The sequence below is a fragment of the Juglans regia genome, chromosome 14, assembly GCF_001411555.2.
Source record: "Juglans regia cultivar Chandler chromosome 14, Walnut 2.0, whole genome shotgun sequence".
NCBI classification, from domain to species: Eukaryota; Viridiplantae; Streptophyta; class Magnoliopsida; order Fagales; family Juglandaceae; genus Juglans; species Juglans regia.
In genome coordinates this window covers 28,542,269-28,556,276 of record NC_049914.1, presented here as the reverse complement: position 1 = coordinate 28,556,276, position 14,008 = coordinate 28,542,269, and the positions used below count along the sequence as shown (strand labels likewise).

At 37.4% G+C, this 14,008-nt stretch overlaps 1 protein-coding gene across 2 annotated transcripts; it reads left to right on the top strand.

Annotated features, from left to right (window-relative positions):
• The first annotated feature begins 9,692 nt into the window (after positions 1–9,692).
• Positions 9,693–13,541, top strand: LOC109003687. 2 transcript variants are annotated; one of them, XM_018981950.2, is made up of 7 exons: positions 9,693–10,154; positions 10,321–10,397; positions 10,472–10,606; positions 11,684–11,738; positions 11,903–11,990; positions 12,876–12,974; positions 13,079–13,541. In XM_018981950.2, exons 1-7 carry the CDS (start codon positions 9,790–9,792, stop codon positions 13,214–13,216), a joined length of 957 nt encoding a protein of 318 aa, XP_018837495.1. In that variant the 5' UTR covers positions 9,693–9,789; the 3' UTR covers positions 13,217–13,541. The 2 variants fall into 2 exon arrangements, with proteins under 2 accessions (XP_018837495.1, XP_018837486.1); XM_018981941.2 differs by having other exon boundaries at positions 11,903–11,999.
• Positions 13,542–14,008: the final 467 nt, after the last annotated feature.

Here is a 14,008-nt window from a genome sequence, read left to right as displayed (position 1 = left end):
GAAATAAAGTTCAGAATCATTAGTGAAAACAAGGAGATAACCCGCAAATAAAATGTGGGAGATAGAAGAACAGCCTCTCAGAATAGCATATTGGGTAACAGAAGTGTAAGTCACCAAGCTTAGCATCCCCACTAAGATATCCCATTGCCCCAATCTTCTACTCAAAAGAAAAGTAAATTTATGAATGTCATTTAATCTCACCGAAACTTTTGGACCCAAAAAGCATATTTGCAACAAAGAGATCGCGGAGTTGTTGAAACCAATGTATAAAAGAACATTAGCCAAATAAAACCAGTTAATATTGGCTTATCTTTTCCAATAAAACCAGTCAGTATAAAAGAACTTTTGGACTCAGAGCCAACTTACTTGCCTTATCTTTTCCTCGCCTTATCTCTTATTTACCTTATATATTGGCTTTATATTTTCCCTTATTATTAGTAATATGTTTTCAAAGGGATGGACCCAGTCAATTTAGTCCCTATCAAATGTCCGCGATTCTTAAGGTCAACTTATTTATCAAGAAGGCTTTAAGAATCTTCAAACCGATTGTGACGGGGGTAACCTATAAGAAATTGCAGAAAAAACAATTATGAGAACAGGTCCATAGTTTATCACTAGGGGTGTAACCGGTCCGGTCCGGTCCGGTTTTGGACAAAATCTAGGACTGAACCGGTATATACCGGTTTTTCATTTTTCAAAACCGATTACGTTCCGGTTACCCTCCTAAATCGGAACATCCGGTTTTATCGGTTTCCGGTCCGGTCCGGTCCAGTTTTCCAATTTTTTTAAAATGTAAAAAACATATAATAAAATGTTACTTCTTATGATAAAATATTATTAATAATTTAATATATATATTATGTTTAAAGCATATGATCAACTAAATTTTCATTTTTAAGATTAAACTTTTATTTTATAAATTATAATAACATTATCTTATATATAATTATATTAATAACATATGATCAAACAAATTACAAATGTTCATATTTAAGATTAACATTTTATGTTATAATTTATAAATTATAATATGAAATTATTTCATATATGATATATAATTATATATTATATATAAAAATTTAATATATTATTATATATTATATATAAAATTTATATATAAAAATATTTTGAATAATATATAAAATTAATTTATATATATATTTTTTCCAACCGGTCCGGTACAGTCTAGTCCGGTTCCAGAAACTACGGAATCGAAACCAGACCAGTTTTGACCGGTTTTCATAATATAGGAACCAGTTCCGGACCAACCGGTCCAGTCCGGTTTCCCGATTTAAATTTACACCCCTATTTATCACTGTTATGCAATGCAATAGTGATCTTCATGAGCGTTCTCAAGAAGAATTTGTGGAATTTGTAGTAAGGGCATTCGAGGATGGGCTTCTATGAAGTTTATTTGTAAGAACATTTGCGTGATAATTAAGTATACTGATGATTGTACATGACGGCTAGTGAAGTGCACATATTTCCGTGCTCGGTGATCATTTTTAGTTTTCGGTGGCATAGTAGATTTTGCCCCATGCTACGATTTTCTGTCAATGTTTAATTTTCCATTTTGATGTAGATGTAAGAGTTTGTTTGTAGTAACCCACGCTTAAGTGGTCAGGGAGCCCGTCGACCCCCTAGATCCATCTTAGGCAGTTGCTGAGCCCGTCAACTCGTTCCTGAAGGACACCCGCGTGAGGCAGTTGTAGAGCTCAGAAGCTTGACCACGTAACTCTAGCAATGGGTGTAGCGGGAAGATGGCTCGACTGCGTAACCTTGACAATAGGAGTGTAGGGCAGGATGCCTCGACCGCGTAACCTCAACGATAAGAGTGTAGTAAGAGGATGTTTCAACCACGTAACTCTGACGATGGGTGTAGCGGGAGGATGCATCAACCGTGTAACCTTGGCAATAGGAGTGTAGCGGGAGGATGTCTCGATTGCGTAACTCTGGCGATGGGTGTAGCGGAAGGATGCATCAACCACGTAACCTCAGTGATAGGAGTGTAATGGAAGAATGCCTTGACCGTGTAATTCTGACGATGGGTGTAGCGGGAGGATGCCTCGACCACGTAACCTCGACAATAGGTGTGAGATTCTTAATTTTCACTTGTTCTTCATGGCTTTTTATTTCCTTACTATTTATTTATATGTGTTATTTTATTTGTGTTATTTTATTTATAGTGTTTTATTTTATTTTTGCGCTTGTGTTTGTGTGATTCTGGTTGTGGGCTGTAGGTGGGTGTGTTGTGTTAAGCCCAACCCTTTTGAGTTCAACCCAGCCCGTGTGTGTGTGTGTGATGTTTTGAAATGGCCCAAAGCAGGGCCCAACCCGTGCAATATTTGAACCCAGCCCAGCCCCCTCTTTAAAAGGAACAGCGCCGTTTTGGGAGGAAAACCCTTAGGGTTTTATCTTCTTCTTTCTTGTGCCATGCAGCTCCTTTCTTCCTTCTCTTTATTTTTCTTCTTCTTTCTTCTACTTTCTTCTTCTTCCTTCGAGCTTTTTCCTCTACGTAGCTGTTGCTGACACTGGTTGGATCTTAGTCATGCCTTTCAGCCGCAAGCCGCCACCTCCTTCTCCCACTTTTGTCTCGGTGTTGTTCTGCAAGGGACTCCGAAGCCTTGCTGTCGAGCTGCCGCTCCTCACGACCACCACCACCTTCCACCGTGAGCAGCTCCGTGTCAACCGGTAGTGAGCTCCATGTTGCGCTGTCAGCCGCCACGCCACACGTCCGCAATAAATGCCTTCTCTCTTCCACGGCTTGTGCTGCCATTTTCACCCTTCTTCTACTCGTGCGACACACAGCTCCTCAAACCGCCATACTTGGTCTACTTATAGTCCACGGGTTCCTCATTTTAAATTCTTCCAAGTTCCTTTTCCTTCCTCTCTTGTCTAAACCATCTTCATTTTTTGTTGATTTGTGTTTTGTTATGTAATTTTGGTTGTTAAATCCGAAAAATTGAAGTTTTGTCATGCTTTGTTTTGTTCTAAAATTTGTAAAATTTCAATCGGTTTATTGGTGAATTGTTGGTACTTGCCGTGAGTTGAGTTTCTCATCCTTTTTCATAGATCGAATTCCTTTGAGAGAAAACCCACTAGAAAAGCTACTATTTTATTCTTGAAATCACTGTTACCGCCGTTGTGCCGCCACCTTGAGCAACGCCCCTTTCACTTGATCTTCCAGATTTATTTCCATCTTCGAGTATGTAATTTTCCATCGCAACTCAAGTGATTTAAATTGACATTGTAACTGTTTTAATTGTAAACTGTTGGTTTGTTGGAAATTGGGTCTTGGGCCATTGAAGTGTTGGGTTGTAATTGGTTTTGGTTTTGGTTTTGGTTTTGGTGTTGGGCTTTGGTCCGGATTGGAGGATGGGATTACGCATGTAGTTGTGAAACTGTATAATTGTAAATGGAGGACTATTTTATGTAAATGAGTTGTTTATTATTTCATCCAATAAATTGTTGTCACGCACATTTATCGTCTTAAATAAATTGTGCTTTGAGGTCACATTATCTTTTTTTAAAATGAGATTGATTGTGTTGATGAGTGTGTATCACGACCCCAAGCCGAGATGGAGCATTATCTCGGTGGAGCTCCTCTGGTCACTCGGGAGCGTAACAGACTAACGTGACGTCCCCTGAGTTATCGCAGGGCGACGACGGGAACGAACGAGACGATAATGCTCTCATACCGATTCAGTGACCTTTTGGCTAGTGAGGTTAGAGGATGTTTGGCCAAGTATACGCTGGGCGATGAACTGGGCATCGCTCGTTACGAAATCTCATGCACGGAAGTGCCTCGTGATGTGACAATGAGAGCCAGGGCGTGCGGACGGTCCATAAGAGAGACCGTGGTGCATGCATAATTTCATATTTCTTAATGGTTATGACTGGGTCAAATGAGATTTTTGGCGTGAGTGATTAAAAGTATATTTTTGGAAAAAATGAATGTGGTTTTGTTTTTTTGCATATTTGCCCGTATGGGGACGTGTGATTATATTAATGTGTTTTAAATCTCTTGGATGTTGTTTTGGTTAATTACTTGCTAAGATGTTATAATCTCATTGTGGTGTTTTACCCTACGGTTCCAGGTGGTGCTTTGTTTTGATGGTTGCAAAATAGGGGTCTTAAGGCTACAGCTTGGTGGCGGATCCGACGTGTATGGCGGTGCAGCCTTGTCATGGTGTCTTCACTGGTTTTGGATTGTAACCGAGAAGGTACTAGAGGTGGGAGAGTTTCTCACACGGTGGAGGAGAAACCAAAGTTGTGCAGATGGGGGTGCTTCACGACTAACTGTGCGACGAGGAACACACAATTGCAGTGGCTTCGGATGGCTCACTGCTTACGTGCATGAGAAAGACTGTGTCAAGCCAGGGGTGTTTGTAGGGCTACTATGATTGGGTGGTCCGACGGTAGAGGACGTTCCGCCGTCATGACCTATCTACAGCTTGGCCATGGTTGAGATGCCTCAAGGGTGCGAAGCCGTGTGACGTGGTCCTCCTTTGGCGTGGCGTTGTTGTATGAACATGATTGTTCTTGGTTTCTGTTGCACTTGGTCGTGGCTACCGTGAGTGCTTCCTGCCTGTGTGAGGAAATTTTGTGGGAAACTAGAGGATTTATAGGTATGTCGGTTACGAATTAGGAAAACCTTTAGGGTAGGAAATCACAGTGGGGAGAAACATGCATGTGCAGGCGCTACATGGGTTGGGTACTATATCTGGGCTTATAATTAATTTTTTTGGGCTTATAAAAAAACAAGCCCATTTGTTGCATAAATATTAATTCAGCTTTAGCCTAAGTATTGAGTCCAATAAAAATTCTCTAATCCACCATAGTAATTTTGGGCCTGCTATAAAAAATTGCAATTGGGCTTTTCTATATGGCCCATTAATATAATTTAAGCTCAATAAAATTGTCCTTAGAATTTTGGGCTGGGTTTTTACAATGTCACTTGAATTGTTCATGATTTTTCTTTGTAGAATTTGTCCCGCCTATGTTTAAACCATCAAAATTATGGGCCTAAGTCCTCAAATATGCATGATTTTATTGAAATAATCATCCTATATGTATTCTTCACCAATCCCGTGTATATACATGCGTACTAATGCCATAAAACCTAATTTTAGCTAGACCTGTTTATCAAGGCCGGGTTTTTCTAGTCATGCTTAGGGCTCATGTAATGGTAAGTAGGCTCTCATATGGAGTCTATAAATAGAGTTTGGAAAGTATAGAGTTCAAGGGCTGTGGTAGTATAGTGTTGTGAGTTTAGTGGAGTATTTGAATGTGATTTGGAGTCATAGTTGTCATAGGAGTTGTGTTTGTTTTAGGAGTTGTGGTCGGAGTAGAAATTTGTGACTTGTAGTTGAAGTAGAACTAAATTTGTTCTTGCAAATAGAGGTGTAGTGCAAGTTGGTTTTGGGTATGGCATATGCGGGCTCACTTTCATTGGTTATATATGGGCTTGACAAGGCTAGTACTTGGGTTTGCTCATCCTTGCATGGGCCTAGTGGGCTTGGTGGATTTCTAAATCTTCATAAAATTATTCCTCTATAATCCTAGGTTCTTAATAATTAACCTTAAGAGATTAATGCAAGCTCAAGGGCCTACTTTTAGATCTAACCCTAATTCACTCACTGTAAATAGAAACCCTAGTTATATTGCAAACTCTAACTTTCTAAATTAGAAATCTAAAAATTCAAAATGTTACCACAAGGGCTAGCCAGGAAAATAAAAAGAACTCCAAAAAAGAATATAAAGAGAAATAAAGAAAATTACGAAGATAACGAATATAACTATGATGAAATTACTGATTCTTTGTTTTGTGGTAGGAAATAGAGTTTTTCATAATACTGCTTTTAATTGTAGAGTTATCTGATTCTTCGTTTGTGTGTTATATATTAAAGTATTTTGATGTTTTTCCTCAAACCTACTTTTTCGGATAATTTGAAACATAATTCGAATTTTAAAAGAATTGTCAATAAATGAAAATACCCATATAACTTTCAGATAACTACAATTTTCAAACTTTTAATGATATAGTCATAATCCTTAAAAAATCAAATAATCGTCATTTCTACCTCAGAAATCATTTTTTAATTTGTTTCCAAACAAATTTAACATGTTTGAAAGTGTTTTAAATATATAGTTACCAAATAGTAAATAATTTTTTAATAATAGAACTTATTACTTAAATTTAGGCCAGGTTTGGATAGTCAAAGCATCTCATCTGTATCTCATCTGTATCTCATCTGGGTTGTACGGTCCCAGAGTTTTGCCTATCCAAACATTGTATTTCATCTCTAAGTTTTGAAAAAATCCACTTAAATAAACAGTAAATAAATAGTATAAAACTGACAGTGAACATTTTAAAGCAGTAAATGAACAGTACAACTTGGAATGAACAGTGCTTAACAGTACGTGAACAGTCCAGAATCTCAAGGATTCGGGTACTCTATAAATATCGTGGGACCCCCACCCTTTTCAAATCCCAAAAAGTCAAAATTATCTCATCTCATCTCACTATCCAAACATACATTTTTTTACAAACTATCTCATCTCATCTTAACTCAAAAAATTTCACTAATATTTAAAATATATCATCTCATCTGAACTATCTATCCAAACCGAGCCTAAGTTATAAGCTATATTTTCCATCGCAATCCCAAATATGCACTAAAAATGTTTACCATTAAAAAATTGCTTAGTTTTATAAACGTACACCTAAAGCGTTTTCAAAATTAGTTGCGATGGTTTTTAAAAAATGTAGCATTATGTACAAGAATTTTTTAACAAAAACTTCAATTTGGTTCTTTTATTAAAAGGTGAATTTTCAAATTTTTTTTGAAGTACTTAAAACACTTTTTATAAATGTAGCAAGCATGCTAGTTTGATTGTTGCATCTTCATTGATCTTTATGCCTCCATATTGAGCCGCAACCTTTTCATCTTCATTAATGCACTATTTTTAATTTTATATGCAAACTTTCTAACAATCTCTTACGCTGTAGACCTTTTTCTCTTTTGTACTGAGGGTCTTATTGCATTGCTGAAAGATGCTGAAAGGAAAGGCACAGTTAGAGGCATTAAAGTGGTAGAGGGGGGCTCCTGTGGTGAACCATATGCTCCTTGCAGATGATGGTATTATTTTCTGTAAAGCTGATATTCAGACTACAAATCATATTCAAGGTTTGTTGGAGCAGTATGACTTAGCTTCGGGTCAAAAAGTAAATAAAGAAGAAGCTGTTGTGGTTTTTTCAAAGAATGTTTCAGCTTCTATACACAGCGTTTTGCTAGGTTTGTGGGGTGTGAGGACTTTCCAGCAGTATGACAAGTACCTAGGTTTGCCTAACCTAGTGGGGAGATCAAAGACTAGAGCTTTCGAAGATATCAAGAGGAAATTGTGGGTTAAGTTGTAAAGTTGGAAGGAAAAATTGTTGTCACAAGGAGGAAGAGAAGTGCTTATTAAGGCAGTAGCGTTGTCAATTCCTACATATGCTGAGTTGTTTTAAGCTTCCTTTGAGTTTGTGTCGTGAGTTGGAGGGTATGATGGCAAGTACATTGGATGAGTTGGCAAAGGATGTGCTTGTCTAAGTTTAGAGGAGGGATGAGGTTTAAGAATTTGCATTTTTTCAATATGGCTTTGTTGGCTAAGCAAGGTTGGCGTATTTTGCAAAATGTTGATTCTTTGCTCCACAAAATTTATAAGGCAAAATATTTTCCAAATACCTCTTTCTTTCAGGCAAAATTAGGAGCTAATCCTTCCTATACATGGAGAGGGATTTTTGAGGCAAAGAAGTGGTTAGTGGAAGGTGGCTGTTGGCGAGTTGGGAATGGGGAAAGTATCAAAATTTGGAAGGATATTTGGGTACCTGGTCATAGAGTGCTCCAAGCTGGAATTCATGGGGTTGCTGGTGGGAATCTTGCTACACTTGTTAATGATACTGTGGATACTCTTATTAATCAGAATACAAGAACTTGGGATTTTCCCAAATTAAGAACTCTCTTCAATCCAATGGTGGCTGATGATATTATTAGAATAAGGTTATCCAGTAATGTTTATATGGATAAATGGATTTGGACAGGTGAGTCTAATGGAACTTTCAGTGTTAAGAGTGCCTATCGTATGATCCAAAACTAAGTGTTAGTTGCGAGGGAGAAAGCTCAACTTGTATGCTTCATAAGAGACTGAGGAAGAGATTATGGCAGATGAAGGTTCCAAGAAAGATTAAGATCTTTGCTTGGAAAGCATGTAAAGATATTTTGCCTACTTTAAATAACTTGAGAAAGAAAAATGTGGAAGTTGAAAATGCTTGCTGTTTTTGTAAGGATACTGAGGAGGATGTGGCTCATGCTTTATTCTTTTGTTCTCATGTGAGTAGTACATGGAAGAAGTTTTTACCAGTTTTGCAGCAGGTCCATTCTGACATGAACTTTATGGACACTGTAAAATTTGTTTTGATTCAAGCAAATGAAACAGATTTTACTATGTTGTTTGTGATAGGCTGGAGCTTATGGGTTAGGCGAAACAAGATGCAAATGGAGAAACTCTTGGTGGAACCATTACAGGCCGTGAATCATGCATTGACTATCTATAAGGTTTTCAATGATTTAAGGTTTTCACATGCTACTGACAGAAGGAACATAGGTGTATGGCACTTACCACCAACGGGGTTTCTAAAACTCAATGAGGATGGGGCAGTTTTTGTGGATAAAAGAAAAGCAGGAGTTTGATTGGTTTTAAGAGATTATACCGGCAAGATTGTTATGGTTGCTAGTAAAATAGAAGAGGAAGTGGATGGGACTGCAACTATTGAATTATTGTCTGTTTTAAGAGGTTTAGAGCTTTGCATTCCTCTTGGGATACCAAAATTGATCATAGAGTCAGATTGCTTATTGCTAGTACAGGATCTGCAAGCTACACAAGAGTCATCTTCATGGAATGACAACTTGATTCAAGATGCAAAAGAATTGATGCAAAGGTTTTCGGAGGTCAAAATTCAACATGTACCTCGAGATGGAAATGGGGTATGCTTGGAATGTAGTAGGACATTCAAATGTGGTGGGATTATGTACCTGCTTGTGCTGATCAAGCTCTTTGGTTTGATCAAGCTGCTTTGTAATGTTTTCTTCAATGAAAGTTTGGTTATCCAAAAAAAAAAAAAAGCATTCGATCAATCTGGCATGGACTCAATCAAGCATGCAAACACAATCAGACAAACAGAACTCAAGCATAATCACCTTTCACTTTACTTCCTTCGATTTAAACATCAACCCCAATCAATAGAACGCAGCTATATATATAAAATTCGATGCCTACGCTCTCACTGCTATAAGCCTATATATAACTTTTTAACAATCATTCCAGTTTCTAGTTTAGGGGAAAAAAATTATAAATTGTACTAAATAACCACTTTTTTATGGCTATTTATCTCAAATCATCTAATTGTTATAATTTTTTAAAATTTATAAAATAAAAATAATATTTTATTCAACTTTCAATTTCCATCTCATCTCAATTCACTGTCCAAATCTCCAGAAATGTGTTTATATCTTTTAGTTTTTGTTTCAGTTTCGCCCGTTTAAGACGTCAGGTCGAAACGACGACGTGCGTAGACTTTTTTCAGGGATGGGGGACTGAAAATATCCCTTGCTAAAACCCTCTTAAAGACCCTGACATGCGACAAATGTACACCAGAGAATAGAGTTTTATCTTCAAATCTTTTCCACAGCGCGCTCTGGGAAAAGAACACCACCACCAACAAGAGGCATTTTAGCCGAAGCAGCTATGGAAGGAAGCTCCCTTCTTCTTAGCCATACTTGTTCTTCTTCTCCTCTTCCTCCAATTCTAAAACCCCAATTTGGGCTCAGTTCCCAGCTTTCTTCTCCTTCTTCTGTAGGAAAATACCCTTTGCTCACCTCCATTCTCAAATGCAATTTGTGGGCCAAGAACACGGCTCTAGTTTTTCCGTGCCCCCGAAGAACCTCTATCCTCCGAAATTCAGCTGCTTTCGCCGTCGAACAAGAAGCTCTGGAGAAACCCAACGATCCTTTCTCAACCTCAACAACGTCTTCTTATTCCAGAGATATGTTACCAAAGATTGACAAGAGTGGCAGGTTTTGCAGTCCAAGAGCCGCCAGAGAGCTCGCTCTGTTAAGTCCTTTCTGAATTTCCTCTTCCCTTTTATCGTTATCGCGGGTTTGTTTCTCGGGAAAATAAGGAACTGCAGGGGAGAATGCTTGTGATATTACTCCATTTCCAAACTCTATTGATGAAGTCAAATTTAATATTATTTTGGTGGGGTTGAATGAATCTCAGGTCAATAGTTTATGCGGCATGTTTAGAAGGATCGGACCCCGTTCGGCTTTTTGAGAAGCGAATGAATGCCCGGCGAGGTACTAACTATTTTACCAATCTTTCCCATACAAAAAAGTTTTTTTTTTCTCAAAATCTTCTATGGTTTTCTCAGAACCCGGATATGAATTCGACAACGCTTCCTTGTTGGCATACAACCACATGAGCTTTGGAGGCCCACCTGTCACGGTACAAACAATGGAAGAAGCAGACGAACTTCTACGCAACAATGATAAAGAATCTGCAATCGGTAAGCATGTCACAAATTTAATTTTTCACGACCTTGGTTAATGTTTAAACTTCTGCTAGAAAAAAGATTGGATTTGAGTGCTAATTCACTGAATCAACTGTATTTGTAAGTCTTTCTCTCATGCTATCTAGCTTAAAAGGTTTAAAAAACCATGTAATCTCTTCGTCTTCGGCCCGAGGCATAAATTTTAGAGTTCCCTTTCAGACTGCTAGTGAATTTTAGAACTGTTTGTATCTCTGCATCTGCTTGGCTAATTTGCTTCCAAATTAATTGATGGAGGTTCTGGAGACAGCGATGACTGCTTCCCTAGATAGAATGTTTTTCTCCTCTCCACAACCCCCCCCCCCTCAAAAAAAAAAAACACCCCAAAATGTTATGTATCTTTGTGTAAGTTTGAATTGTTTGTGTTCAGATGTGTTGGTTCCATTATCATTCTAGATTGGAATTAGAGGCCATAGGTCCTTGGGGCTGGTACCATGGTTTCTAAATTACCAAAAGTCTTTCTATTCAAGTTGGAAACAACAAGTAACTTTACACGCAAGTTAAGTTGCATGTACAGTCATGCGCTCATCATACTAGATTTCTAAGTAGACATTACTGACTGTAACTAAATATCCCCATGTTCCAAAGACTATAATTCGAATTCCCATTGTAATTAGAATTGATCTTAAGCTTAGTTATTGTGTAATGATGATTTTCAGTCAATGTGTGTGGGAATTCTGGAGGTTTGGGAATGTATGCATTTTCCACTGCTGTTATTGAAGAATATTGTATTTGTTTTAGTTATCAGGGCTTGCACATAAAATTTATCACTTCTCATGTCTCATGAAGTTATAAGACGCCTCTATGTCGCTATGTTGCTCTACTTCTGTGCTGGAATGACCTTTTCTGGTACTAGAAAGGCAAATCTACTTCAATAGTTTTGTGCATGTTGAGTAAGCAATGGCTTTGTATGTGCAATTGTTCTTAGCATTTAGATTTAGTTACAATTTTTATTATGTCTGCTCATGATTCTATTTTCCTTCGTCATTTTCTTTTTAGTGGCATGACTTCTTTTTTTTTTTTTTTGTATCTTAGAAGCAGAAGTCCTTGCAGCTCCTCCAAAGTTGGTATACAGCAAGTTGATTTTGCGGTAAGCCTTCTGAACTACATTTTCTATCTACAGCAAGTGGAGCATGTCTTTTTGAAATATTTCGTGTGTGCATGCATATATGTTTGTGTGTGTGTGTGTGTGTGTGTGTGTGTGTGTGAGAGAGAGAGAGAGAGAGCTTACTATGCCTTCATGATGTGTTGCAGATTTACAAGGAAACTTTTGGTTGCAGTCGTGGATAGATGGGACAGTCATGTGCTTGTCATTGATAAAGTTGCCCCTCCTAATTGGAAGGTTGAAACAGTTAGTGTTATAGATTCTTGGTTTCCAATTTCCTGCTAATGCAGACCTCTTTGTTAACAATTGTAGGTGTTGTTTCTTGTTAGGTAAAATTCATACCTAAAATTATTTGCCAACCATCATCTGTAATTTTTGTTGATTTCCCAGTTCTATTGTGTCCTGAACTTAACATGCTAGATTTTTATGCACTTCTTGGGGCCACTTTCAAATCACTGAGGTGAACACGTGCTTATTTAGCATTTTGTTCAACTCTATGACTTGGACAGGGTAAAGATGTCTATAAATAACTTCTTTTTTATAAAAAATAAAAAAATAAATAAAAAAAAAAGCATTGAGGTTCTCACTTAAATTTTGATACATGCATAGCCTTTTCTTCATGCCAGTTTTACCTTTTATTTTTATTTTTTACGCTTTACTTTTTATGGTACTTGTGCGTGGGCATAGGCTGGATAGCTGGTTATATTCTTTCTTTGGAAGGGATAGTAGCTAAAAGAACTACTGATCAAAAAAAGAGGATCGCTAACAGAACTGGCAGGTAGCAGCAATATAATAGTTACAGAACCAGCTGGGTGTGTGTGTGTGTGTGTGAGAGAGAGAGAGAGAGAGACCTAGCTGAGCCCAAGAGATAATTACTTTTTAGTTTCTTGTTAAGTCCATTTTCATAACCTTTTATTTTGGAAATGTTGGCAATTTCCATGATGGTTCCCCTTTTAATTCTTCTAAGTTTTGACATTTCAATAAGAGTACAGAGTTCTCCCCCCACCTTTCTTTTTGTCTTTAATTTGGCTGAGGAAGAAATAAATTACAGGGTTGTCATTTTTTTTGTCTCTTAAAATTTACTGAGAAATGTTGCGCATCTTATTTAGTTATATGCTGCAGAGTGAGCCAGCGGGCAGAATTTTGGAGCTGTGTATCCTTCATTTGGCAATGTCCGAAATTACAGTTATAGGGACGCGGCACCAGATTGTCATTAATGAGGTAATATAGTCAATTTGATTTCCTTTTGAGCTCTGTCTTTGCTTTGTTGTACTTTCCTGCCAATTTCTATGTATATACCTAATCATATATGAGTATTTGTGAAGGCTGTCGATCTTGCTAAAAGGTTCTGTGATGGAGCAGCACCGCGTATCATCAATGGGTGTCTGAGGACATTTTTGAAGGATGAAGAAGAAACCGGTTTAGCTCAGGCCTTGAAAGATAAACAGAAGGTGATCAGTTAATGTATGAATTTTAGCAGTTTCAATTACTGCTATGTGATTTAGCGGTGTCAAGACTGCCACGGCCACCATTAATAGTGGAGCGAAGAATGTCATTCAGGATTTATGGTTTATTCATTATTGTATAGATGCTTATAAACCTCAAGGGAAAAGTAACTTTTGCCTCTGCAAGTCTATTACTACATTCTAAATTTAGAGGCTTAAGAGTGTCGTGAATGAGTGGGAGGGAGTGGCAGGATCATGTATGAGCATTGAACTTGTAAGGTATAAGATGATTTCAGATCTTTCATGATAATACATTTTTTATATACGGATATAGATGCTCGTATATTTTTTTTTCCAATTTTTCTCTGCATTTTTTTCGGATCTCTGTTAAACAATAACAAGCGATATCTTTCCCATCTGTTTTCTTAATAAGAAATAATATTTGTAGTCATAGAATGCAGAAACATTGCGCACTCTTTTTAAAAAAATTAAATAAATATGGGATCTACATATAAAAAAATTAATTTTTCAATAGTGTACTCTAATAAGACACATACATCACCTTTAGAAAAGCATGAAGATTCTAGAGCATTGGAGAATGACTTTGTCGAATCACAGTGTAACAAAGAGAATAAATAGATTTGATAGGTGTCACAATATTAGTGGTCATTCAATTCAATTATGTTATGTACATATTCTATAAATAGTCACTACGGTACACAGCACAGTGTGTAGAAAATATCTGGGAATACAAAATTGTTCTAAGGAACTTTTCCTCAAGCACTTGGCATGCATTTCTTCTTTGTCTCA

Coding starts and splice junctions, on each gene's coding strand:
- LOC109003687 (XM_018981941.2), top strand. CDS start 9,790: ATGGAAGGAAGCTCCCTTCTTCTTAGCCATACTTGTTCTTCTTCTCCT. Junction 10,155..10,320: donor GCCGCCAGAGAGCTCGCTCT/GTTAAGTCCTTT, acceptor AATGAATCTCAG/GTCAATAGTTTATGCGGCAT. Junction 11,739..11,902: donor TACAGCAAGTTGATTTTGCG/GTAAGCCTTCTG, acceptor GATGTGTTGCAG/ATTTACAAGGAAACTTTTGG.